We start from the raw sequence: 24,671 nt of genomic DNA, 5'->3' as shown, positions 1-24,671 counted from the left end.
GGGCCGTGCAGCTCTGGCTGGAGCCCTCCCTGCCCCACGGGAGCCCCATCAGCACCCACAGGAGGGGGGCTCAGGACAGGGTGGGGGCTGCCAGCACTCCCTGCTACCCCCCAGCCCGGGCCCTGCGGGGTGGGCAAGGCAAGATCTGCCCTCTGCATGCCATGTGATTGCCCTCCTGCCCGCGTGTCCAGCATCCCCTCTGGCACCCCTGCCCACCCGTGCTGCTCGCTGGGCTGCGGGGCTGCACCAGGACTGTCACTGCTGGTGGCCAGAGCCATTTCCCTGGAGTCCCCACGGCCTCTCCCTGCAGCGCCATGCCCCTGTGTGCCCACACTGCCCTCGCTGCTGCCCCGTGCTGCCGGCCCCAGGGACACGTCCACCCGGGCACCGCCCCAGCCCACACCGGCAGGGTGGGGACCCCAGGGAGCAGGGACACCCTGCCCCAGGCTGCTCCCGCTGGGCACGGCTCCCTGGGGCTCATCCCAGGGTGCGTGGCCGTGGTTTGCAGAGTCAGGGCCCATGGAGCTCTGGGTGGGCGGGCGGTGCTCAGAGTGGGGCACAGGCGCTGCACCCTCCTGCTGCCCCAGAAAGGCAGGGGTGCTGTATCTGGGAGTGGCTGATCCCACATCCTCGGGGACCACGCTCAGGAGGTCGTTCCTGCCTGAACCCCCAGGCTCTGTGTGTCGCCCACGCACAGGGGCAGAGGTGTGCTCCTCCCGGGGGCCTGGCTGCCCCTGGCTCTCTGCTCCCAGCTCTGTGGTGAGCAGGGCCTCGGTGGGCGCCTCCCAGGGCCCCTCGGTGCCATCCGTGCTCAGCTCTGCCCTTGGCCCCTCGCCTCTGCTCTCCTTCTCCGTGAAGGGGTAGTAGGACAGATCCTCGTGGAAGTTGATGAAGTTATAATCGTAGTAAAAGTCATCCACAAAGACGTTTCCTTTCCTGGCTGAGAAGTCCTCCTCGGTGATGACGTTGACCTCGTTGGACTCCGGGCCGTGCGGGATGAAGGGGTTAAACTGAGGCACGTGCTTGCTGGGGACGTACTGGATGTCATTGAACAGCTCGCTGCTGGAGGAGCCGCTGCCAGACCAGTCGGCGCTGTCCCATCTCTGGTGGCACTGCGGCGAGGAGCAGGCCCTCTCGGGGCTGGGTCTGCGGGCAGGGTCACACGGGGTGCCAGTGCTGTTGCTGCAGTGCACCGGGCGCCGCTGGGTCCCGTTCCCACAGGTCACCGAGCACTGCCAGGGCACAGAGAGGGACAGCGCTGTGGGGCGGCGCAGACAGCTTCTAGGGAAAATCCTTTCCTTAAGATTTTCCCTCCTGAGAAGCTGGGAGGCCTCAGGAACAAAATGTAAACAGTGATTATCTGCTGCTGTGGAATGCAACAGGTGCATCTGGGATTGGCCCATGTTAGATGTTTGTAATTAATGGCCAATCACAGCTGGCTCGGACAGAGAGCCCGAGCCACAAACCTTTGTGATCATTCTTTGCTATTCTATTCTTAGCTAGCCTTCTCAGGAAATCCTTTCTTCTATTCTTTTAGTATAGTTTTAATGTAAATATATATCATAAAATATGTACATCTATAATATATATAAATATAAAATATATAAATAATGTAAATTTATATAATAAAATAATAAATCAAAAAACATTCTGAAACATGGAGTCAGATCCTTGTCTCTTCCCTCAGCCTGAGACCCCTGTGAACACGGTCACAGAGGGGCACGGCTGGGAGTGGTGCCAGTGCTCCCTCTGTGAGGGCTCCACGTCCCTCTGCCAACCCCAGCACCCAGCTGGGCCCCTGTGCCAGTCCCGCCCTGGCAGCAGAGCATTGCTGCACAGAGCCCCACTGCAGACCGTGCCAGAGCAGGGCTGGGGCTCTGGGGGTTTGCTCAGGGTGATCCTTGCCCTGCTTTCCTGCCCAGTTTTCCCGGGAGATGGAGGCTGGGAAGGGCAGGGGTGAGATGAGCTAATGGGCCTTTCCTGTGACCTATGGCCATGAATTGCAGCTCTTCTTCCAGAAGAGCGTTCTTTGAAGCAGGGAACAACAACATGGGTGTTGTCCCAGCAGGGAAAAAGCAAAGGTCAGGAAGGAGCTTTGTGGGGACACAGCATCCCCCCATAATGGGCTCTTTGAGATGGGCCAGCACAAAAGGAACTGAGCAGCTGGAAAGGAGAACAGCAGCATTTTCTGCTGCATTTGGGGCTTGCAGCAACGCAGGCTCGTGAGAGGTGTCCCTGCCCATGGCAGGGGGTGGAACCAGATGGGCTCTAAGGTCCCTTCCACCCCAGAGCATTCCAGGATTCCCCACTGGGAACGGCCATCACCAGGCATTTCCAGAGCTGGAATCAACCATTACCACACACAACACTGTGAGAGGGCTGCAAGGAGCTGCTCCCCTGAAGAGCCACAAACCAGCTCCTTTGGGAACTCCACAAAGCTGTGTGTGCAGAGCTCTGGGGTCCTCCTGAGGCACTGAGTGCCAGTGTGATGCAGCTGTGGGCCCCCAGAGCGCCCCTGTGCCAGGGCCAGGTGCCCCAGTGCCAGGTGGGCACACTGCTGCGGCCTGGGCTCTGCAGACAAAGCTGTGCCACCCTGCTGGTTCTGCTGACAGAAGGACCACAGCTCTGGGAAGCTTCCCAGCCCCTCCAATCCCCCTGATTATGGTGGAAATGGAAAAGAAAGGGGGCTCTCCCTTTAAATTAAAGGACAGAAAAATTACAGAACCTCAAAATCCCAAACACATTTTCTCCAGGGCTCAGAGATCCACTGGTGCCAACACCACAGAGGCCAGCAGTGAGGGCTGGGGCTGCCCTGCCCAGCTCTGACCCACCTACAAGCCATAATTTTCCCTTTAAATCATTGCATCCATCTTTCTCAGCCCTTAATTGTGGCTTTTGTGGGCCCCTAGAAAAATATTTCCAACTCGCTCTCATCTAGCCTTCAAATCCTCTGCTCACATTTGATTCCATTTGTTCCTTAGCAACAAGCTCTGTTCCCAGGCTCTCCCCTTTCTCTCCTGATATTTGTCTTCACTCTGAACACTTTTGGAACGGCTGTTTAAATTAGGAGTTATCATTTTCTGCTTGAAACCCTCAGCCTGTGGCTAAGCTGATTCACAAAAACACAAAAATAAATCAAGGCCGCAGAGAATGTCACCATTAATCACCCCATGGAATCATTTGGCTTGGAAGGGACCTTGAAGGGACAGGGCAGGGACACCTTCCAGTACACCAGGCTGTTCCAAGCCATGTCCAGCTGAAAACCTCATTTCTGCCCTCCTTGTGCCAAGCACAGAGCGTGGCACTCACCCTGTGTGAGTGAGGGGGCTGCAAAGCCCAGGGCTGGGGCAGAGATAAACTGCCCGATGCCCCCTCCTCATCCTGAGACTTCCATGAGCAATGAAATTCCTTCCATCCATGGGAGCTGGGGCGCAGTCAAACTGCCCAATGCCCCTATCCCACCCCGAGAGCTCCCCAGGCAATGGAAATCCCACCCAGGGGAGCCCACAGGGACACAGCCATGGGTTTCTGTGAGCAGGAGCACACCCATCGCTCTGGGGCAGGCTGAGGTGTCCAGGGACCCCCGTCCCCAGCTCCCACCCTTTGTCAGACACTGCCACATCCCCAGCGTCCCCTCTCACCTCAGACCAGTTGCCCACAGCCCACGGGGAGGGACAGGGGACCTCTGGGTGGCAGGGCATGGTGGCATCTGGCTTGCTGAGGTGCTGGCAGTCTGCTGGCTGCAGGGCCCTCTGCTCGTCCAGCCCCACGCTCTGGATGCACAGCACCGTCCTCTTCATCAGCCCTGCCCGGCCACACGTGGCTGAGCACTGCTGCCACTCACCCACCCACCACCTGCACAGGGGAAAAGGGGGGAAAGGGAGAGAAAGATCTCAGCCAGAGCAAGCAGCCATGCTCCAGGATCCATCCCACTGCCCACCACATGAGGCCGTGGGGAAAGGAGGATCCCAAACATGTCAGCCCGAGGTGTGGGAGCTTGGACAGAGGGTCAGGGAGGGGACAGCCCCCGAGCTGTGCCAGGGGTGTGTGCACAGAGGCAGAGAGGAGCAGAGATGGGCCAGCACGGGACCATCCGTGAGGCTCAGCCTGAGGACAGGCGATGCCTGCGGCGGTCACACAGCCCCAGGGATGCTGTCCCGGACCGGCCCAGGGCCTGGGGCCCGTGCCCAGGGCGAGGGAGGGGGACGGGGCGGGCGGCACCTGGCCGGGCAGGGCTCCTCGCTGCACGTGCGCTGCTGGTCGTCAGGGCGCGTCAGGGCATCGCAGAACCGCTCCTCCACCAGCCCCGCCAGCCTTTCCACGCAGTGCACCACCTGCCGCTGCACCCCTGCGGGAACACGGGCGCTGAGGGCACCCCCGGGGCGCTGAGGGCACCCCCGGGGCGCTGAGAGCACACCCAGGGCTCTGAGGGCACACCCGGGGCACTGAGAGCACACCCGGGGCACTGAGAGCACACCCGGGGCACTGAGGGCACAACTGGGGTGCTGAGGGCACAACTGGGGCGCTGGGAGCACACCCGGGGCACTGAGGGCACCCCCGGGGCACTGAGGGCGCACCCGGGGCGCTGAGGGCACACCTGGGGCACTGAGGGCACACCCGGGGTGCTGAGGGCACACCCAGGGCACTGAGAGAACACCCGGGGCACTGAGGGCACACCTGGGGCGCTGGCACCACACAGGCCCCAGCACCACTTTGGAAAGCGAACCCAGCAGGGCACAGGAGGGTTCACTCGGTGAGCCAGGACAGTGGGAAGGAAATGACAGCACCACTCGAAGGTGCAGGTCCATCGGTGCTGAGGCTGCGGTGCCCTCACAGAGCCCCTGGCACGGGGCAGGATGGCAGCTGGAGCCGTGCAGCCACGGAGCTGCACCCGGCTGGCAGCGCTGCCCTCGTCTCACCCGGGCACCGTGTGCCCTGCGAGCTCTGGGGCTGCCCAGGGGCAGCGCTGGGCTCCTCCGGCAGCCCCGTCCCCGCCCGGCTCAGGGACAGACGCTGCCCAAGGCCTCGTGTCCCCAGGCTGCTCACACACGGGGGTGGCACGGTGACCTCAGCACACCCCTCGCTCGGCCCTGTCCCCGTTTCTGTAACACGTACTGGACCTGGGACATGGAGAGCTGTCACCACAGACCCTGCTGAGACTGACAGAACCCTGCTGAGACTGACAGAGCCCTGCTGAGACTGACAGAACCCTGCTGAGACTGACAGAGCCCTGCTGAGACTGACAGAGCCCTGCTGAGACTGACAGAACCCTGCTGACACTGACAGAACCCTGCTGACACTGACAGAACCCAGCTGAGACTGACAGAACCCTGCTGAGACTGACAGAACCCAGCTGAGACTGACAGAACCCTGCTGAGACTGACAGAACCCTGCTGAAGCTGCCGAGCTCTGGCTCAAGCACTCGGGAGCTTGCAGGGCCTTGGGACTCGCCAGAGGCTCGCTGTGAGCTCTCCCAAACCCCATCTCATCTCACATCATCGCTCAGTGCAGGAAGAGGGGCTCAGCCCTCCTCCTGCTGCTCACCCTCACCCCACCCCTGCCTGATTCACTCCTCTATCTCCCTTCCCTTCTGGAAGCCAAGCACTCAAATCATACATAGAAAAGCTGGTTTCAAACAAAGCCATGTCCTGGCACTCTGTGCTACCTAGAAAGCAAAAGTGTCCTTGAATTCCCCTTTTTTCCTGTGCCAGCTGCTCTCGAGGAAGTGCTTGCTGCTCCAGCCTCCCCTGGCAGTGCTCCAGAAATGTCCCTCTGCCCCCAAAGCTGCCCTGGGCACCCTGGGACACCCAGCCAGCGGGGCAGGAGGGGGGAAGCAAATGTCCACACACAGACACCGAGGGACCCCAGTGCTCTCTGTAAAACCCTGGATATCCTCCCCCTGGAGAGGCCCAGCCAGGCAGGAGACCAGCCCTTCCACACTCCCTGACTTCTCTAAAGCTCTTTTGTCTCCATCCCGTGCAGGGTAACAGGACACCGAGCACCGAGCACTGATAAAGCCCTGGGGTTCCTGCTGAGCACCGCGGGCACGACCTCAGCAGACTGCCTTGCTTCTCCCCTGGCACCTGTGAAACCAAGTGCCAGGAATCCCAAAGGCTCCCCAGGAACGCCCCCCTGCTCAGAGCCGTGTCCCAGGCCGTGCTCACCTGTCCCACAGGTGGCCGTGCAGGTGGTCCAGGAGCCGAAGCGCCACAGGAACTCGGGCTGCTCGATCTCGTTCTCGCTGTCAGCCGGGCGCTGGATCGTGTACTGGTACCTCACCCCGGGGTTGGTCTCCTGGAACAGCAGCTGGGGACACAGGGGACAGAGGAGGATGAACAGGGGCTGGGGGACACAGGGGACAGGTACGGGGTGAACAGCAGCTGGGGGACACAGGGGACAGACAAGGGGTGGTTGGGCAGGGCAGTGGGGGGTGGCACTGCCCCAGGGGCTTCTCAGAGTGAAGGAGCTGCCCAGCAGGACCAGGAGGACGTGACCCTGTGCCCAGCACCCCAACAGAGCTGGGTGGCATTTGGAGTAACCCGGTGTGTGGAAGGTGTCCCTGCCCACGGGTGGAATTTCCCAAGCTGCCTCCCACTGCAGAGGGGCTCCTGCTGCTCCCGTGGCTGACACAAGCCCTGCTGGAAGCGCCTGCCTCGCCAGGGCCGGGAGTTCATCCCTGTTTTTCTTAGCCTAAGCGCTCCCATTATTGCCAAAGCTTTGTTGTTCTTGGAGCTTGGGCGGGAGAGCCAGGGCGCCTTTCCAAAACCTCTCCACGAACATCGAAACGTTGTTGTCCATGGGTTTTAATTAGGCTATGAATCCCAGAAAGTGATTTGTGGGTGCTGGGCGCGCCAGCGCTCCCATTAACAGCAGCCCTTGGCAGCAGCAGGCCCAGGACGCTGCTCACATCCCACCCGAGCTGCTGCCGAAGGAAAGCAGGAGGAGACTGCGGCTGCTGGGGGTGAGCCCGTGCAAAGGAGGGGATGTTCTGGGGAGTGCGTGGGGCTGAGCCACAGCTGCCAGGGAAGGGGGATCCTGGGGGTCCGCGGGATGCAGCTCCGTGGCCACCACCACCCCTGCCCCACGAGGGATGCCAGCCTGGTGCCAGCTGCGCCATCACGTGTGGGATCATTCCCACTGGTTTCTGCAGAGGAAGGCTTGGCCTCACGGTCACAAGGACAGTGACTCCCACAGCTCCCTCCCTCCTGTCCAGCCCAGCCAGAAGCACCGGGGGCTCTTCCCCTGCTGGTGATAAGATATGGGAAAGGCCTCAGGAAACAGCTCCTTCTCCTCACACTCCCTCTCCTGTGCAAATATTCTGCAGAATGCTGCAAAGGGGGTGAGGCTCAGCTCCAAGTGGTGTGGGCTGGAAACATCCCTGGGCTGGCAGCGTGTGCTTGGCTGCCCCAGTGCTGGCTCCCACAGAAACTCACCCCGAGGAGGGCAGGATCCATCCCCTGCATGCAGGGAGGGCTGGGAGGGACCACGGCAGGATCCATCCTACCTGGATCCATCCTACCTGGATCCACACGGGCTCCACGGTGGGCCCTGGAGAGGTGAGGTTCTCCCAGTTGCCTGTCCTCTTGTAGGTGAAGGTGGTCCCTGCCACCCTGTAGTCCCCGTTCCACTGGATGGTCCAGCCTCCATTCAGGAAATACTTCTCGGGGTCCTCGCTCCGCAGCGCCAGGAAATTCCCGGCTTCTGCCACCTCCTCAATCCGGATCTCCCGGGCTCCCACGGGGATAATGCCAATGTCCACGTAGCCTGGGAATGGAACCAAGCGTTGGGCTTGGGGGAGTCAGAGGTGTCTGAGACCATTTTTGTCCTTGGGTGGGTGCTGTGTTCCCCGGGTGCCAGCACTGTGCCAATCCTTGCACCTCTGTAAGGCACCAGTGGGCACCGAGCCCCACCTGAGTTCTCTGCTGTCTTGTCCCCCAAAAATGAACCAGTTGGAATTAAACTCCCCTTCCAAAGGAGCAGCAGCAGCCCAGCTGTGCTGGAGCAGCACGGGGTGCTCTGGGGACAGCAGTGGGTGCCCTTACCCAGCCCCTCGCTGTCCTCGAAGGTCTTGTGCACGGTGTGGCAGGTGGAGCCGTCCCCGTGGCACACGCCGCAGCGATCCTCCACGGCGTGAGAGTCAATCTCATAGTCACAGCCCACGTTCTGCAAGGCAGCCTGTCAGCCCCACACACACTAGCCCCACACCAGCACTTCCCAGGCCGTCCCAGCACCAGCTGCATCGTCCCCAGGGGATTCACAGCACCCTGGGATGCCTTGGGGTGGGAGGGACGTTAAAGACAGTGCAGTCCCAGCCCCCTGCCATGGGCAGGGACACCTTCCCTGAGAGCAGGGTGCTCCAAGGTTGCTCCAGGTTGCACCCATCCTGGCCTGGGTGGTACCCTGGCTCCTTGAGGCCAGCACAGAGGCTGACACAGCCCGTAGCACTCACCCCACGGGAACCAGGAACGCTCTCCAAGGGGGAATGGCACAGGAGCGAGCTCAGCACCAGAGGGAGGGGATGCTGAGCGCCCAAGGCTGGGTGCTGCCCCGGGGGTGCCCCCAGGTGCCAGCCCACCTTGCAGATGCCGTTGATGCAGACGTCGCGGCTGGCGTCGCTGTCGTAGCAGGGCGTGCCGTCCACCACGGCGTCCCGCAGCTTCTCCGCAAAGTACTCGTGCTCGGGCCGGCAGTGCAGCTCGCAGGGGTTCACTGGGGAACAGGCACGCGCTCAGCCCCAACTGCAGAGCCGAAAGCACAACCCGCCCCGCAGGCCCGGGGCAGCGTCAAACACACAACACGGCACGAGCTGCGGGGCAAGGCAGGGACACAAACGGCAGCTCCAGGTCTGAGGGGTCTGCCCTGCACTCACTGTTGTTGGGCACCGGTGTCCACTTGTAGAGCTTGCCCTTGTAGGGCATGGGGTTGAACTGGCTGCACTGCACCTGGCGGAAGGAGGGCCCGTCCGGGGGGCAGCGCCGCACGTTGCAGATCCGGAACCGCTTGCGCTCGCCCAGGCAGTACCGGCCCCCGTACTTGGGCCTGGGGGAGGCAAACACAGTCACCGGGGCTGGCAGGGCACAGGCCTCAGAGTGACTGAGCTGTGAATGGTTTGGGTCAGCAGGGACCTCACAGCCCGTCCCTGTTCCACCCCCTGCCACGGGTGTTCCATCCACCTTCCACAGAGCAGGCAGCTCCAAGCCCCTCCAGCCTGGTGCCCTTCCTGCAGCTGCTCTGGAGGAGCTGCTCTCCATCCCACCCAGGGAATCCTCCTGGCTCTGCTCCTCTGCTGCCCCGGGGAATGGCAAAGCTGACAGTGGGCTTTGTAAAGCAACACAGACTCGAGAAGCACAGCAGTGCTCTTCCAGATGCCAGCACACCCTCACAACAACCATCTCCCACCCTGCTGCCTTGTCCTTCGGTCACACCGCTGCCCACATCCCATGTCCCAGGGACCCCATGAGAATTCCTTCTCCTGGGCACACTGTGCTGAAGAGAATGAAGCTAGTGATTATTTTAGGGCTGTGTTTACACGCTCTGCCCTGAGGAATGGCTGTGGGAGGGGGGGATGCCCAGCACACATTTTCTCACCTCATCCCAAGGGCAAAGCTGAAGATTTACCTCCAGTGGCCAAAGCAAACAACTGCCCGGGAAATTCCCAGTGTTTGCTCTCCTGCCTGTCCACAGCTGTGTTTGAACACTCCACAAACCACCACAGCACCTCTGCCACAGCGTTTATGTCAAACACAAATCAGGTCCTGACCCAGGACCGAGATGACAGAGCACTCCCCTCGAGAGCCCAGCAGCACTTACCAAACTCACCCGAGGAAGAGGATGAGCAGAACAAGGCTGGGAGGGACAGGAGCTCACTGCAGGGGCTGCCAGAGCTCCCCATGCCATGGAAAAGCAACTCCCATGGAACAGCACTAAAAGCCCCTTTCCTCCCCACCCCAGGCTGCTCTGACACCAGGGCAAGCTGGGGGCTTTGGCTGAATCTGTGCAGCAGGGGTTTGGTGACCAAGGGGACATGTAGGGAGCAGATGGGTCAGCAGAAATGCCAGGATGGAGATGGCAGCTCCTCCAGCAGTGCCCGGACACTTCCAGCCAGCACTGGCTGATGGAATGCAGCAGGGTGATAAACTGCAGCAGGATTTTTCAAAACAACTCTGAATCAGGCTCCAAGAATGCCTGGGTTGCTGTTCTGTCACTGAAGGACACTGTGGATATGTTTTACATCTCTGAGCGCGGAGCCTCTGCCCTTTGTTTGGGTCACAGTGCAGCACTCTGGGGCAGGGGATGAAACCAGAACCACTCCAGCACTCTGGGGCAGGGGATGGAACCAGTCCCTCCCAGCCCAACCACCCCAGCACTCTGGGGCAGGGGATGGAACCAGTCCCTGCCACCCAAACCATCCCAGCACTCCGGGGCAGGGCTGATGGAACCAGAACCACCCCAGCACTCCAGGCAGGGGATGGAACCAGAACCACCCCAGCACTCTGGGGCAGGGGATGGAACCAGAACCACCCCAGCACTCCAGGCAGGGCTGATGGAACCAGAACCACCCCAGCACTCCAGGCAGGACTGATGGAACCAGTCCCTCCCGCCCAACCACCCCAGCAGTGTGTGACCCTGACCGCTGTCCCGGTGCGGGCAGTGCAGGCTCGGGGCTGGCTTACGTGGGCTGGCTGCAGTGCCTCTCGGCGCTCTGCACTCCCGCCCCACAGCTGCGCGAGCAGGAGGCCCAGGCGCTCCAGGAGCTCCAGCCGCCGTCGATGGGCTCGGGCCGGAAGCCCACGGGAACACACTCGCCATTGAAGCACCACTGCGGGACAGGAGGGGAGCGCGGCCTCAGGGGCGGGCAGCGCCGAGCCCAGCACACAGACTGCGCCCTGGAAATCCCTGCTTTGCTTGCGCGGGAGTGCCTGGGCTCAGCTGGGCTCTGCCAGAGCCTGCAGCTCCTCAAGCTGTGGGAAACCCAGAGGTGTTGGGCTGTGTGAGGGTTTGAGGGAGAAAACAAACCCAAAGCTCCATGGAGACCCCTCGGCAAGGGGATCCACAGCCCAGTGTCAGCCCAGAGGGGCTCCCCAGCAGTGGGAGAGATCCCAGGGAGGAGCATCCACCGTGGCAGCAGAACCAGCCTTGTGCTCTCCTGCCACGGTCATTAACTGTGGGTTTCACCTTCCCAGGTGATTCAGGTGACCCCGAGTGAGTCACCTTCCCTGAGGGCAGTCCCTGCTGGGGCAGCGGGTGTTTGGGCAGAGCAGGGGCAGTGGGATGAGCCCGGCCCTGTGCGTGCAGGAGCAGCGCTCCCCCAGGCCATAGAAGGGTGTCCCCCCCCGCCACCATTACCTTGCTCTCCCCGCAGGCTGTGCCATCCACAGCTGCGTCCAGCTTGGAGTGACACGTGTTCCCCACCGTGCACCACAGCGTGCTGCAGACACTCTGTGGGGAGACAGGGACAGGTTCCTGCCTGGCACAGAGCCCTCCCTTGGGCACAGAGCCCTCCCTTGGGCACAGATCCATCCCTCGGGCACAGATCACACCCATCCCTGGGGCAGGGTGGGCACAGCCCCAGCCAAGCCCCCCATGTCCCCCTTACGTCCATGTCGTCGCAGAAGGTGGAGTAGGGGCCGTACTGCAGGCGGCACTGGTGGCCCACGTCGTACAGGACACCCGGGGGCACCAGGGGAAAGTCCAGCAGCTCCCGGGCCGGGGGGTCATCGAGGCACAGCCCCCAGCCCCGGCTGCAAGAGAGGGCACAGCAGTGTCACTCTGTGTCCCACAGCAGTGTCACCCCATGTCCCACAGCAGTGTCACCCACTGTCCCGCAGCAGTGTCACCCCGTGTCCCACAGCAGTGTCACCCCGTGTCCCACAGCAGTGTCACCCCGTGTCCCACACTGCTGGCAGGGGATGGAACAGCCGCTGGTCAATGTCCCGGATGAGCAACCAGCATTTCCCAGTGACACAGCCCCGGCTCTGCAGTCCCTGGGGCTGCCCCGGTGTGGGTGGGCACCTCTGGGTACCTCATTGGGATGGGAGCCCCCAGAGTGATCCCCCCATGTCCCCTCAGAGCGGCAGGACATGGGGAAGGTGAAGGGACAAAGACAGAAGGGGCAACAGCCATAAATGTCCCAGTGACATTTATGTCAACAGCCAGAAGTGTCCCTGCGGACGCTGCTAACAGGAATAAAGGAGATGAATAAAGGAGATGAATAAGGAGATGAACACAGGAGATGAATAAGGGAGATGATGAGCAGCTGGACATGCCCATACCCTGCTCAGACCAGGCTGGACAGCACAGCTGTGGGGCAGAGGTGCCTGCCCTGCTCCAGCTGCTGCTGACACCTCCCAAACACGCCGGGATTGTCCCGCTCAGCCCACGGTGTTATTTGGTGTTATTTCAACAAACTCGTTTCCAGCAAGGCCGGGGCTCTGGCAAGGCTGCGGTGGGATCGGGTTACTCGGGGTTGTTGGGAATTCACGTGCAGTGAGATTCCTTTTTGAGCCAAAGCAGCAGCGTGGAAACAGGGCTGGGAGCAGGGGAGCTGCTGCAATGGGGCGCTGGCAGTGCCACGGGTGATGCCCAGCAGAACCAGCACCCTCCTCCCTTTCCCATGCCACCACCGAGTTCCACACGGGACACCTGCAAACAGCTCCCTGGGCTGGAGACAGCCCCTCAGCTCCCCTGCATGTCCTCACTGAAATACACCCATATTTCCCTATGGAAAGGGGTTGTTTTCAGCATCCCAGGGACTCAAAAATCTCCATTTCCAAACTCCCAAGAGCAGGAGCATCCTGCTGCTGCCAGCCCAGTGGGAAGGGCAGGATCCCATCCCTGTGGGTGATGTGGGGCTGAGCTGGGATGGATGGGGCATGGATTGGGCAGCCTGTGCCAGGCACACACTGCAGGGCACCTCCCCACGGAGTTCCACAGAATCTCAAAATCCTGCCATGGTTGGGTTGGAAGGAGCCTTAAAGCCCATCCCATTCTGTACACTTGGGGTGTTTTCTCTAAAAACAGAAGGTGTCCTTACTGGAAAAAGTCCAGGCTCAAGCACTCCATCCTGGACGAGCCCCAGGTGTGACACTTGTGCTGCTCTGGACTCCACCCCGTGCCTGTGTGGGTTCCCCAGGTCCGCCCTGCACTGTCCCCAGCCTCCTCCTGTTCCTCTGACCAGCTTGGGGCACCCCCTGCCCTGCCCCAGCTCACAGAGGGGTCTCTGTCCAGTCTGGGGTCACTGGGATCTGCCTCAGCTTTCAGCTTTTCCAGAATCTATTGCTTCGTTAAATATTTTACGGTCATTCTCCTTTTCTGTTCAATTGGCCAAAACACATCTCCAAGCAGGGAAAAACTGGCCTGAGTTTCCCTCTGGCTTCCAGGGATGTGCAGTAAATTCCAGTCCACAGGGAAAGATGCAGGGGCCTGCACTGCTCTGCCTGTTCCAGCCCGCTCCTTAACGAGCTGGAGGATGGAGTGGATGGAGCAATGATTAAATCCCCATCTGTGAGCAGCCTGACAGGATCTGCAGATACATCTGAGAGCAGGATTAAAATTCCAAAAGCTCCCAGAGAACTGGAGGAAGGGTCCAAAGAAGCCAGGACAGAATTCAACAAAAACAAAGGCAAAGCCTGGAGCTCGGGAAGAATCAGCAGCAGAGCCACGGGGCTGCAGGGGCTGGCAGAGGGTGGCAAGGGCAGGGCAAGGGCAGCAGGCCCTGGCAAGAGGAGGATGATGGAAGAAGAGCTCCAGCACTGAGGAAAGAGGCTGAAAATCAGTTTGTCTGATTAGAGCAAAGACTGAAGGGTCCCTCCAGCACTGAGCATCACAGCCACGCTGTGCCAGCACCCTACAGCGGCCTGAGAGAGGGGACACCTCCTTGGGGACAGCTGCCACAGCAGGGACAGCACCCTCCCAGTGCCCCCTGATGCCCAGGCAGACCCTGAGTGAAGGCCCAGCTGCAGCAGCACCGACTGCAGTGCTGGGGCCCTGCTGCTGCCAGAATCACTTTCAGACGCTCCGACATTCGGCAGTGCTTGTGAAATAACAATGATCTTGTGTAAAATAATAATCATCACCATGCAAGAGCGTGGTTTTCCCGAACATGAGGTCTGTTCCAAGCACAGCCAGCAACCCCAGGTCAGCAGGGTCGGGTTTCCTGGCTCCCTCCCTGCCGTCCTCCTGCCAGCATCCCGTTACAACACTCCTGTCTGTGCCCGGGTGTCACAGCCAGCGACACACAGCCCAAGGAAGAGCTGCTCCTTTTGGGGAGCAGAGACACCAAAGCCCAGCAGAGGAGCCTCCAGCTGCTCTGCCTCCCCATCAGCAGCAGCCCGGGGTCAGCACAGGCAGGAAATTCTTCCTGCCCAATGAAGGTTACAAGCAGAGGGCCAAGAGCGCTGAGGAAGCGGGAGAGCTCCATTCCTCTGAAAGCCATAAATCAGCACTAATTCCCTGCACGGGGCCAACCCACACGGCCCAGGCTGGGATCTGGGAGCGGAGCCTGGCCCCAGCAGCCTCCCTGGCCCAGCTCTCCCCTCGCTGCTCCTCAAACCTTCCTGCAGCACGGGGGAAATGTTCCTCCAGTGCAAACCAGTGGCTGACAAACCAAACTCGGGCTGGGCTCCTCGGAACTTCCTAACAACAGGCTGGAAAATCAGCCACGGGTGCTAAAAATAAACAAAGGCAGGGAAGAATTTGGCTGGATCTGGTTTGCCCATGACAGGCAGAGAGAATGGAAGAGACTCTGCAGAACCTGCAGGGAGCACTGAGGGAAAACACTCTGGTTTGATCTGTGCAGGCACAGCCCCTGTGCCCCTACAAAAGCCCCTGAGCCCCCTTCACAGCACAGAGTGAGGCAACCCAGGGAGGATCCATGGAATTGTGGAATGGTTTGGTGGGAAGGGACCTCAAAACCCAGCTCATCCCAACTCTGCCATGGGCAGGAACACCTCCCACTACCCCACGCCTTGGACACTCCCAGGGATGGGGCAGCCACAGCTGCTCTGGGCAAAGACCCCCAGCTCTCTTAGAGAGATATCTCAGAGATAAGAGCACCCCCGTGCCTGGGCCCCGGCCCCCAGCCCCATGAGTGAGGAGGAAGAGGAGGAAGCACTCACTCGAGGAAGCGTGTGATGTACTCGCGGCTGCAGCGGGACCAGGTGAGTGGGGACGTGTCATACAGGAGCTGTGGAGACATGATGAAAGGTCTTTTCCCAACTGGCTCACAGTCATTGCTGCTTCCATCATGCTGAATCCCAAAACTGTGTAAGACACAGCCCACGGAGGGGAGGTGAGCCACGAGCACCACAGGCACCGCCGCCGCCGCTCCCGGCCCCGGAGCAGGGACTGCCCTGGGGATGTGCACCGACAGCCCTGAGCTCTGTCCCTGCTCTCACTGCAGCCTCCCCACTGAAACTCAGGGACATTCAACAAGATCTCACTGGTGGGTGCTTTCCCACATGCAGATGTCTACTGGGAATGTCTGTGTCTTCAGTTAGATGTCTATGTCTAACTGAAACTGCAAGGTTCAAGTGATCTTGTCAAATTTAACTGAAACTGGGGCAAGTGAAATTCTGTCACTGATATTACAGACAGATCCTACTTTAAAACTCCTCACTGGGCAACCCCTGCTCCAGAACCTTCCCACACCACCCCAGGACAATACACAGGTGCAATTTCTCCAGGTTGCCTTGGATTGTGTGTTCTCATTAAACGTGGGACAACCCAAAACTTAACTCTGGAATGAAACCCTCAGGGAGCAAGGGAGCGTTTGCACCCGTGAGGAACCACCTGGGAACCATCTCCCAACTTCCCCCGCGCCCCCTCCAGCCCCAGGGTGCACACAGAGAACAGGAGGAGGAGGAGGAGGAGGAGGAGGAGGGTGGTACCTGTGTCCCAGCTCGTGGGCCACGGTGAAGGCCAGCGGCAGCCCCGTGTCCTCGTTGATGTTGCAGCTCCGGTGGGGCTGGCACATCCCGGCCACGTGGGACAGCCCCAGGGTCTCACAGGGCCTGTTCATGGCAGCACAGATGTCCTTCCTTGGCCGAGGGGACACACACACAGACAGACAGACAGACATAGAGCAGAGAGGGCGTTGGAAGGCGGCAGGACCCGGCACACGGACAGCGGCCAAACAGGAGTGAGAGCAGGACATCCAGCTTCCTTCCACAGGGGAAACATTTGTGACCTTTCCTTCCCCCTTTCCTCTCCCAGTATCCCCAGCTCACCATTAAGCCTGATTAATGGGAGCTGCTGGCCAGCCTGGCTGCATTTATTCCCTTGTATAAATAAAGCTGATGCTGGGGATAATCAAACAATGCTTTGGGGAAGCACATCCCAGAGGTGCCGTGGTTTTCCAGGGCAGCTGCAGCCACCCAGGAAGAACAGCCCCACTGAAGTACAAGGCCTGAAGTGCCTCATTTCTGCTACAAAGCAACCTCCGAGGGAAGACAGAGCTGCTGTGGGTTGTGAATCATCACCCAAAGCACCACAGCAGCCAGCTCAGGCAGCCTGAAAGCCTCAAAGCAGGCTCTGACTGCAAGGTACACAAACTTGGCCAGAGGCAGGAATTCCTGCCAGCTCCGTGGGAGGCCAGGGGCTTCCCAGGGGCTCCTCTGCCAAGCCAAGCCTCTGAGGGAAAAGGAGAGTTAATGCCGTGTACAGCTCCTGCATCCAGCCCTTCTGAGGCTTGGCTACGGGGCCACGGTGAAAACCTGGTTTGGAAACCTCAGCTGGGAGCTGTGGCCAGGTTTAAACCTGCGATCTGGACCAGTCCATGGAATCACAGACTCATGGAATGCTTTGGGTTGGAAGGGTTCCTAAAGACCATCTAAACGCAACCCTGTGCCATGGGCGGGCCCACCTTCCACAGCAGCTCCAGCCGCCGGGAAATGTCCCCAGATTTCACATTACATGCAGGGGTCCAGGCAGGGAGAGTGAGACTCCAAGAGCTGCCAGGAGATGTTCCCTGGCTGTCCCACCTGCATCCAGGTGAGTTTTTGGCTACCCCAGCCCTGTGTGGGCCCCACACCTGGTGAGCAGCACGGCCACGTCGTGGTGCAGGGGGTGTGAGTCTCCCTTCACGTTGATGCTCTTCTGCCACTTGCAGAAGCTTTTCAAGGTGTTGTCTGCGTGGTGGGAGATCTTCAGGTCCTCCTGCCAACAAAAAGGGAGATCTGCTGGAGCTGTTTGGGTTTTGGGATGGGGAGGGGAGGGGTCCAAGCCCAGGCACATCAGAGGGGGATTGGGAGTGACTGCCATCCAGATGGAATTGCTCCATGTTTATAGCTTGTAGGCTGGGTGGGAAGACAGCCCTTTTCCTGCTTTCTTTTCATCTGTGATTCAACCAAAACATTAAATCATCCAGTAACAGGGGTTAAGAACCACAGCAGGAAAACCCCGAGCGCTGGCTGACAGAGAAGGACGTGGCTGTGGAGACCCTGAGTGGCCTCAGACCCCCCAAGCCACCACAGCAGCTTGGACACGGCCACCAGCGCCCCAGAGCCCTCTGGCAGCACAGTGACACCGTGTGTGACACCATAAACCACCCAAAACCAGAGGTGTGCAGCTCCTCTGCCCACCCCACACCATCCCTGGCTCCACCTGCCACGAGGACGAGGCAAAGGTGGGAACGTGGATTTCTCCCACACAAAAACTGAGCCAGGCCAGGGGCACAGCCCAGGAGGGAGGCAAACCCTGGGGGTCCCCAGCCCAGCCCAGGCCTGTTTGGGGCTCACCTCCTCGTGCTCCAGCAGGATCAGCCGCACTATGGCGATGTTGATGGGGTTCCCGATGCTGGCGTGGTGGAACAGCCCTGCCACCTGCAGAGGGACACCAGGGACACGGCTGGGGACACGGAGCAGCCAGCACGCTGCCCCTGCCACCTCCAGCTCGGCAGCTCCTGCAGGGGAAGCTGCTGAGGCTGCTGACAGGAATTTCTACCTCAGGAATTCCCCACATGGGAGGCAAGAGCAGACACGGGGCTGGAGCTGCCATGAAATCCATTTACACTCCATGGGATCTGAGCAGGCACTGGAACCCAGCCAGAAACACCCGGGGGACCCTCTGCTCTCACTCCTATTGCATGTGTTTAACATCCCAAAGGATTTGGTGCTCTCTGGGTCCTTCAGCACCCCCAGAAACCCAGGGATGTTACCTGAGCTCCTCTGCCCCATCCCAGCCTTTCCTGGCATCAACCAAAGCTTTTCTCTGAATGCCAAGAGGCGCCACCCGGGCAGCAGCAGAGGGACAGACTGAGCCACCTCCTTCTCTGCTTGTGTCATGCACTCACCATGTTCATGACGGTCAGCACGTACTTCTCGATGTTGGCACTGCCGTGGAACTCCACCATCTTGGTGTCTGCCACCACCAGCGTCTCCACCCACTTCTCCCTGCTGATGGAGCGCTGCTTGATCCTCCTCCTCCTCCTCCTCCTCCTCCTGTGCTGCTTCTGCTCCCACCGCTCCCTGCGCCTCTCAGACCGCTCCAGGCTCTCCTGGGACTCTGAGCCATTGAAGGGGAAAAAATGTTTTTTTCTTTTTTCCTTGATCAAGTGCCTGCAACTTTAATATCTTCCTTTTTAATTCAAAGGAGTCACCTTTGATGTGGAGAAGGCTCCACACTTAGAGCCATAACTCAATAACTCCTGTGCATTTTGCTGCGCTCTGTTCCAAAGGACTCTGAGCTCAGCCTGCTGCACATGAGCAGGACACAAAAAAAAACCAAAAAAAACCCCAAACCAGAGCATTTGAATTTGAAGGAATTTCTTTGACCAGAACAAGATTTGCAATATTCCACAAGGAACAGGGAGCCTCCCAAAGCAGAGTCAGGGTTTATAATGACACAGGAATTTACAGAAAACACTGCAGAGATGCTTGAGAAACAACCTGAGAAAAGGGAGAGGAGAGGAGAGCAGCCCTGCTCCTTCCCAAGGGGGAACAAGGGGAACGTCGGCTGGGAGTGCGGGGGCGGGCAGAGCTCGGCTCCTCACGCACACCAGCCGCTGGGAATTGTGCAGCGGGGACTTTTCCTGTGACACGGCTCCAAGAGCAAGGTCAGGGTCAGCCCGAGCCGGGTGATGGCTTCACAAACCTCATCCCACACAGTGGGAATCGCTTTCGTGGCTCCCCTAACAATGGACTCCTACACTTCCTGGGCTGCGCTGAGCAGCAGCGTGCTGTGAAAGGGCGTTTGAGCCCCAGCCTGAGAAATCCCAGCTATCTGCACCTCCCGATGAACTGCTAACGCCACTGTGACAGTTTGATCGCCTCAGCTTCCTTGGAGCTCCTTCCCATTGTGTCCTTAGTGCTGAGCTCCCAGCTGAGATGGGAGGCTGCTGCAGGGCTGGGGGCATTTCCCCTTGGGATAATCCCTGCCCAACACCACCCAGTGAGCATCAGGGCATCCTTGGGCATTTCCCTTGGCATGATCCCTGCCCAACACCACCCAGCGAGCATCAGGGCATCCTTGGGCATTTCCCCTTGGGATAATCCCTGCCCAACATCACCCAGCGAGCATCAGGGCATCCTTGGGCATTTCCCTTGGCATAATCCCTGCCCAACACCACCCAGCGAGCATCAGGGCATCCTTGGGCATTTCCCCTTGGGATAATCCCTGCCCAACACCACCCAGTGAGCACAGGGCAGCCCTGGGCACTGACAGGAGTTAAACAACACCAGCAGCACCTGCTTGCTGTGGGCACAGCAAAGAGCACCACAGCAGAGCTCAGTGAGAGGATGGCAGTCACTAAAATCCTACAGACTCTGGGACTCCTTTGGGATTCCCCTCCAGGGCATGCACAGCACGTCCACTCCACTGGTGCTGATTACAGAGAGCCACGTGAATTACACACAGGCCATGGTACACCCAGAGAAATTAATGGTCAATAATAGACTTCAAAGTCCAGAATGGACTTGAGTCAAGAACAGACTTCAAAGCCTAGAAGAAGCCATTAAGATCATTACCACAGATTAAATAATTAATTTAGATTATCAGAGGAATGCCTGAAGATAACCCTGTTACAGAAGCAAACCCCGGTTTGTGGAAGCAGAGAGCTCCAGAAGACGTGCAGCACGTAATGCACTGCAGCTTCATCAGGGAGCAAAGTGCCCGTGAGCCTCTGGGAACGCACTGAATTCCTCAGCACTTGAAATGCTGGATTTGGGAGTTTATCCACCTGCAGTGCACAGGGAGGGACCCACAGCCCCCTGCCCACAGCGGGAACTCCCAGGGCAGCCGCAGAGTTCCGCTCCCAAAGCCCAACATCCTGGCAGGTCACCACCAAAGTTTTGGTGTAAATGAAGGCAAAAGCTCTGTCTCCACATCCCCCCTGGAGCAGCAGATGAGCCCTCAGGCCTGGGGTGCAGCCCCCTGGTGACACGGAGGAAGGGACAGTACCTGGCACGCCGCAGGGCTCCTGCGGGGCCGGGGGGCTGCTGCCCTGCTCGGCCCTGGCCTCGGGCACCTGGCGCTTGTAGATCCTGTGGGGCTGGGCTGCTCCCTCCTCCCGGGGGCTGCTGGACACCGGCTCGATGAAATAGTCCTCGTCCATGAGCTGAAACACTCCTTTCTGCCGGGGAGACACAAAGTGCCACCGTGAGGCACAAAGTGCCTGCAGCCCAGGTGCAACCTGGCACTGGGAGTGATCACGGAATCAAGGGGCCTTGGAATGGCTGGGGAATCAAGGAATCAATGGAATCAAGAGGCCTTGGAATGGCTGGGGAATCAAGGAATCAATGGAATCAAGGGGCCTTGGAATGGCTGGGGAATCAAGGAATCAATGGAGTCAAGTGGAATGGTTGGGGAATCAAGGAATCAACGGAATCAAGGGACCTTGGAATGGCTGGGGTGGGAAGGGACCTCAAATCCCACCCAGTGCCACCCCTGCCATGGCAGGGACACCTCCCACTGTCCCAGGCTGCTCCAGCCCCAATGTCCAGCCTGGCCTTGGGCATTGCCAGGGATGCAGGGCAGCCCCAGCTGCTCTGGGAATTCCATCCCAGCCCCAGCCCACCCTCCCAGGGAAGGATTGTCCCCAGTGTCCCATTCACTCCTGCCCTCTGGCAGTGGGAAGCCGTGGAGGACCCAAGGGAGTTGTGTCCCCTCCAAAGAGAGGGACATGAGCGTGAGCACTGCCCCACCAGGTACATGGGACATTTCTGCAAACACACAGGAGGCTCTAAATCCTTTCCCCCAAACTCCTCCAGGTCACTGGAGGAAATACAGGAAATACAAACGGTGGAGAATTGAGGAAACAGCTTCACTGCCCAGGAGCTGTGCTATCACACCTGCAGCTCCCAGGTGTGCTCCTCACAATCCCACTCATGCAGCACAAGGCAGGGAATTGCTCTTTTTGGGAATTTGGACACAAACAAGTAAACCCAGCCCCGGAGAGCTCCCAAACCACTGCAATCCACGGGAAATTCATAGTCAGCCCATCCATGGTGTACCAGACCTGCACGATGAGATGCTGACTGTGCTGCTGGGAGTTTTGGAGTCTCTTTTGGCAGAAACAAGGGTTCCACCGAGCTCCTGCCGTTCCCCTACGGCCCAGGGCTGCTGCGGAGCGGGGCTGTACTCACCAGGCCGTCGCAGGTGCTGAGGGCAGCCAGCCCCGCCTGCCGCGGGCCCCGCACCTCCCCGATCATGTGGCACGGGTTGTGGGAGCGCGGCCGGATCTTGGCGCCCGCGATGCCCCCGAAACGGCGCTCGCTGACAAAGCCCGGGGCCAGCAGGTGCCTGTTGAGGCTCAGGTTGAATTTCAGGGCTTGCCCCCTGTACTGCAGCTCGTAGAAGGCGGGGAGCTGGCTCCTGGAGGCAGGAGATCTCCGGTGGAGGGCCCGGTGCGACAAGTCGTAGGACAGGAAGGCTCCGCTCTCGTCGACCTTGATGGGATGGACGATGTCGCTGCCGGAGCGCGGCTCTGGGGAGAGGGGGTGCAGCGCTTACCTGCAGGGTCCTTCACCTTTCCTCTCACACCCTTTCCCCGCCGGATTCCCCTGCGGCGGCGGCTGGATGGACAGCAGCGGGATGTGCCCGCTGGGACGGAGCGGGGACAGCAAGGACAGCAGGACAGCAGGGACAGCAGGGACTGCCCTGCTGCCCCCGGGGCCAGCGTTCGGGTCGGGGCTGGGGGCCGGCCGGGCGAGGGGAGTCAGGCAGCTGCGGAGCCCTGCCCCGGCTGGTCCCGCGTAACTCCCGCGGTTCAACTCCGGCTGCCAGTAAAACAACCACGGAACAAACAACAGAAAAACTCCCGAAAAATGCAATCCCCGCTTTGAGGCGGCGTTGGGACACGCTGTCTCTGGGGGCAAAGCACCCGCGGGCACGGAGCGCTCCGGAGCCTCCCCGGGCGGGGCTCGGTGGCCGCGGGGAGCCGGGCGGGGACGGGGGCTGGCTGCGGGCTCCGAGCGTGCCCGGCCCGCGGGCATCCCGGGACAATCCCGCGGACACCCGGTAATCATCCCTGCGGACAATCCCGCTCGTTCCCGCGGACACCCAGCACTCGTTCCCGTTCATCCCGCGGACACCCCGCGCTCATCCCGCTCATTCCCGCGGACGCCCAGCGCTAATCCCGCTCATCCCCGTGGACAATCAGGCGGACACCCAGCGCTTATCCCCGCGGACAATCCCGGCGTTCATTCCCGCTCATCCCGCGGACAATCCCGCGGACACCCGGAGCTCATTCCTGCTAATCCCGCTGACACTCGGCGTTCATTCCCGCTCATCCCACGGACGCACGGCACTAACTCCGCTCATCCCCACGGACAATCCCGCGGACACCCCGCGCTCAAACCGCTCATCCCGCGGGAGCCCCTCGCTCATCCCGCGGTCCCCCCCGCTCCCCACGGACATCGCGCCCCCATCCCCGCGGACCCCCGCGCGGCCCTCCCGCGGTCCCCGCCGTGCCGTCCCCTCGGACCTGTCCCCGCGGTGGCCCCGCCCGCGGCCAGCGCCAGCGCGGCGGCCACGGGGACGAGGGGCAGGAGCGGGCGCAGCGCGGCCGGGGCCGCCATGGCTGCGGCGGGCTGGGGGCTCCGCGGGGCGGGGCGGCTCCGCGGGGGCGGGGCTACACACAACAGAGGGCGGGGCTATGTACAGCAGGGGGCGGGGCTACACACAACAGAGGGCGGGGCTACACACAACAGAGGGCGGGGCTATGTACAAAGGAGGGCGGGGCTATACACAACAGATGGGCGGGGTTATGCGCGTTAGGGGCGTGGTTATGCGCATCAGAGAGGCGTGGTTATGCACATGAGACAGGCGTGGTTATGCACATCAGAGAGGCGTGGTTATGCACATGAGACAGGCGTGGTTACGCACATCAGAGAGGCGTGGTTATGCACATCAGACAGGCGGGGTTATGTATATTAGGGGCGGGGTTATGTATATCAGGGGCGGGGTTATACTGATGCCTTTAATTTTGGCTTTCACATTTTCCAGATTCTGTACCGCGTTAGTTTGTAACTCTGAACTTCATATAAAGTGTTAGCAGTTCTCCTCACAGCTCAGTCAGATAAAACAAACCTGTTCCAGCCCCAGAACAAGGACACTGCAGCAGCTTCAGGCCCAAAAAGTGTAAAATAACACTGAATTGAGGAGAACAAACTGGGAGGGTGGGACTGCATAACCTGGAGCTGCAATTGGACAGTTAACTCCCATATGGAAATGAACCAAAATTTATGACTGTGTGAAAACTTGTGACCTGGAGCCCAAGCTGGGGTGTAGCCACAGCCAGGCTCTTTTACTGCCCAAGGTGTGCCCTGTGAAGGCCTTTTAATAAACCCCTACTTTATTCTTTAACTCTGCCCAGCTCTGTTCCAGGCAGCCTCTCAAGGCATCAATGCATGCCAGATGGGCGGGGTTATGCATATTAGAGCAGGATTATGTACATGAGAGGCGGGGTTATGCACATTAAGGGGCGGGGCTGATGTTACGCGTTGCTGGCGTGGCCCATGGCGCCCTCTGGCGCTCCCTTGCCGCATTGCTTTGTCTGCCCCGTCGCGAGGATCGCGATTAAAAAAATCACAAAAATTCAGTGAATTTTCCAACACAAATGAAAAACGGTGCTTGGCTGATGCCGCCATGTCCCTCCTTTCCTCGCCCGAGGCTGCCCGTCGCTGTCTCCTTTTATTTTCTCTCAGATTGAAGCGCACCGGGAGCAAACACCCGGGATTACTGGGCTCTATGAATTACCCCCTCGGATACTGCTCGCCGCCCAGGCAGTCCACAGCCTTCTCGTGACGGCCGCATCTCCGATCTCTGCGTACCTGCCGGGATGAAGGGATAATGTTTAATTAGGGGATAATTAACAGACGTTTGCGATGATGTTTAGTTAGACGATAATGTTAAATATGCAGATCAGCCGGGGCGCGCGCCCTCTGGCGGCCGGAGCGGGGAATGCCCGGGGCCGGCGGGGCCGCTGCCGAGACCCGTGCCGGCCAGCAGGAGCGCGTGGTGCCCGGCTAGCTCAGTCGGTAGAGCATGGGACTCTTAATCCCAGGGTCGTGGGTTCGAGCCCCACGTTGGGCGCATTTGTTTTTTCCTGTTTTTTCTCGGATTTTATTTTTTTTTTCCGCCCAGTGTGACTCCTCACGGCGCACGCACCCGGCACTCAGCAGCCAAGCCGCCCCCGCCCGCCGAGCGGGGCGGAGCGGGCGCGGAGCCCGCGGACT

The 24,671-nt window shown here is 60.0% G+C and overlaps 1 protein-coding gene and 1 non-coding gene across 2 annotated transcripts in view; one reads left to right on the top strand and one right to left on the bottom strand.

Annotated features, from left to right (window-relative positions):
• Window positions 1-22,515, bottom strand: part of ADAMTS7 (ADAM metallopeptidase with thrombospondin type 1 motif 7) — a 31,296-nt gene extending 8,781 nt beyond the window's left edge. Inside the window, exons 1-20 of the mRNA XM_058033103.1 lie at window positions 22,316-22,515; window positions 21,962-22,035; window positions 21,579-21,919; window positions 20,395-20,566; window positions 18,290-18,501; window positions 17,736-17,819; window positions 17,030-17,154; window positions 15,888-16,037; window positions 15,117-15,260; window positions 11,597-11,741; window positions 11,347-11,439; window positions 10,674-10,819; window positions 8,870-9,039; window positions 8,576-8,709; window positions 8,043-8,163; window positions 7,520-7,764; window positions 6,165-6,306; window positions 4,222-4,348; window positions 3,642-3,855; window positions 60-1,232 (exon numbers count right to left, since the gene is read on the bottom strand). Coding sequence (XP_057889086.1) covers window positions 60-1,232; window positions 3,642-3,855; window positions 4,222-4,348; window positions 6,165-6,306; window positions 7,520-7,764; window positions 8,043-8,163; window positions 8,576-8,709; window positions 8,870-9,039; window positions 10,674-10,819; window positions 11,347-11,439; window positions 11,597-11,741; window positions 15,117-15,260; window positions 15,888-16,037; window positions 17,030-17,154; window positions 17,736-17,819; window positions 18,290-18,501; window positions 20,395-20,566; window positions 21,579-21,919; window positions 21,962-22,035; window positions 22,316-22,515 — 4,212 coding nt within the window. The remainder of the gene's footprint in view (window positions 1-59; window positions 1,233-3,641; window positions 3,856-4,221; window positions 4,349-6,164; window positions 6,307-7,519; window positions 7,765-8,042; window positions 8,164-8,575; window positions 8,710-8,869; window positions 9,040-10,673; window positions 10,820-11,346; window positions 11,440-11,596; window positions 11,742-15,116; window positions 15,261-15,887; window positions 16,038-17,029; window positions 17,155-17,735; window positions 17,820-18,289; window positions 18,502-20,394; window positions 20,567-21,578; window positions 21,920-21,961; window positions 22,036-22,315) is intronic.
• Window positions 22,516-24,455: 1,940 nt separating this feature from the next.
• On the top strand, window positions 24,456-24,528 carry TRNAK-CUU (transfer RNA lysine (anticodon CUU)). Its single transcript has one exon. It is a non-coding gene; the product is annotated as a tRNA-Lys (tRNA).
• The last annotated feature ends 143 nt before the right edge of the window (window positions 24,529-24,671 follow it).

This window comes from Melospiza georgiana, chromosome 13 (assembly GCF_028018845.1).
Source record: "Melospiza georgiana isolate bMelGeo1 chromosome 13, bMelGeo1.pri, whole genome shotgun sequence".
In the NCBI taxonomy this organism is placed as follows: domain Eukaryota; kingdom Metazoa; phylum Chordata; class Aves; order Passeriformes; family Passerellidae; genus Melospiza; species Melospiza georgiana.
This window is presented reverse-complemented; position numbering and strand designations above follow the sequence as displayed.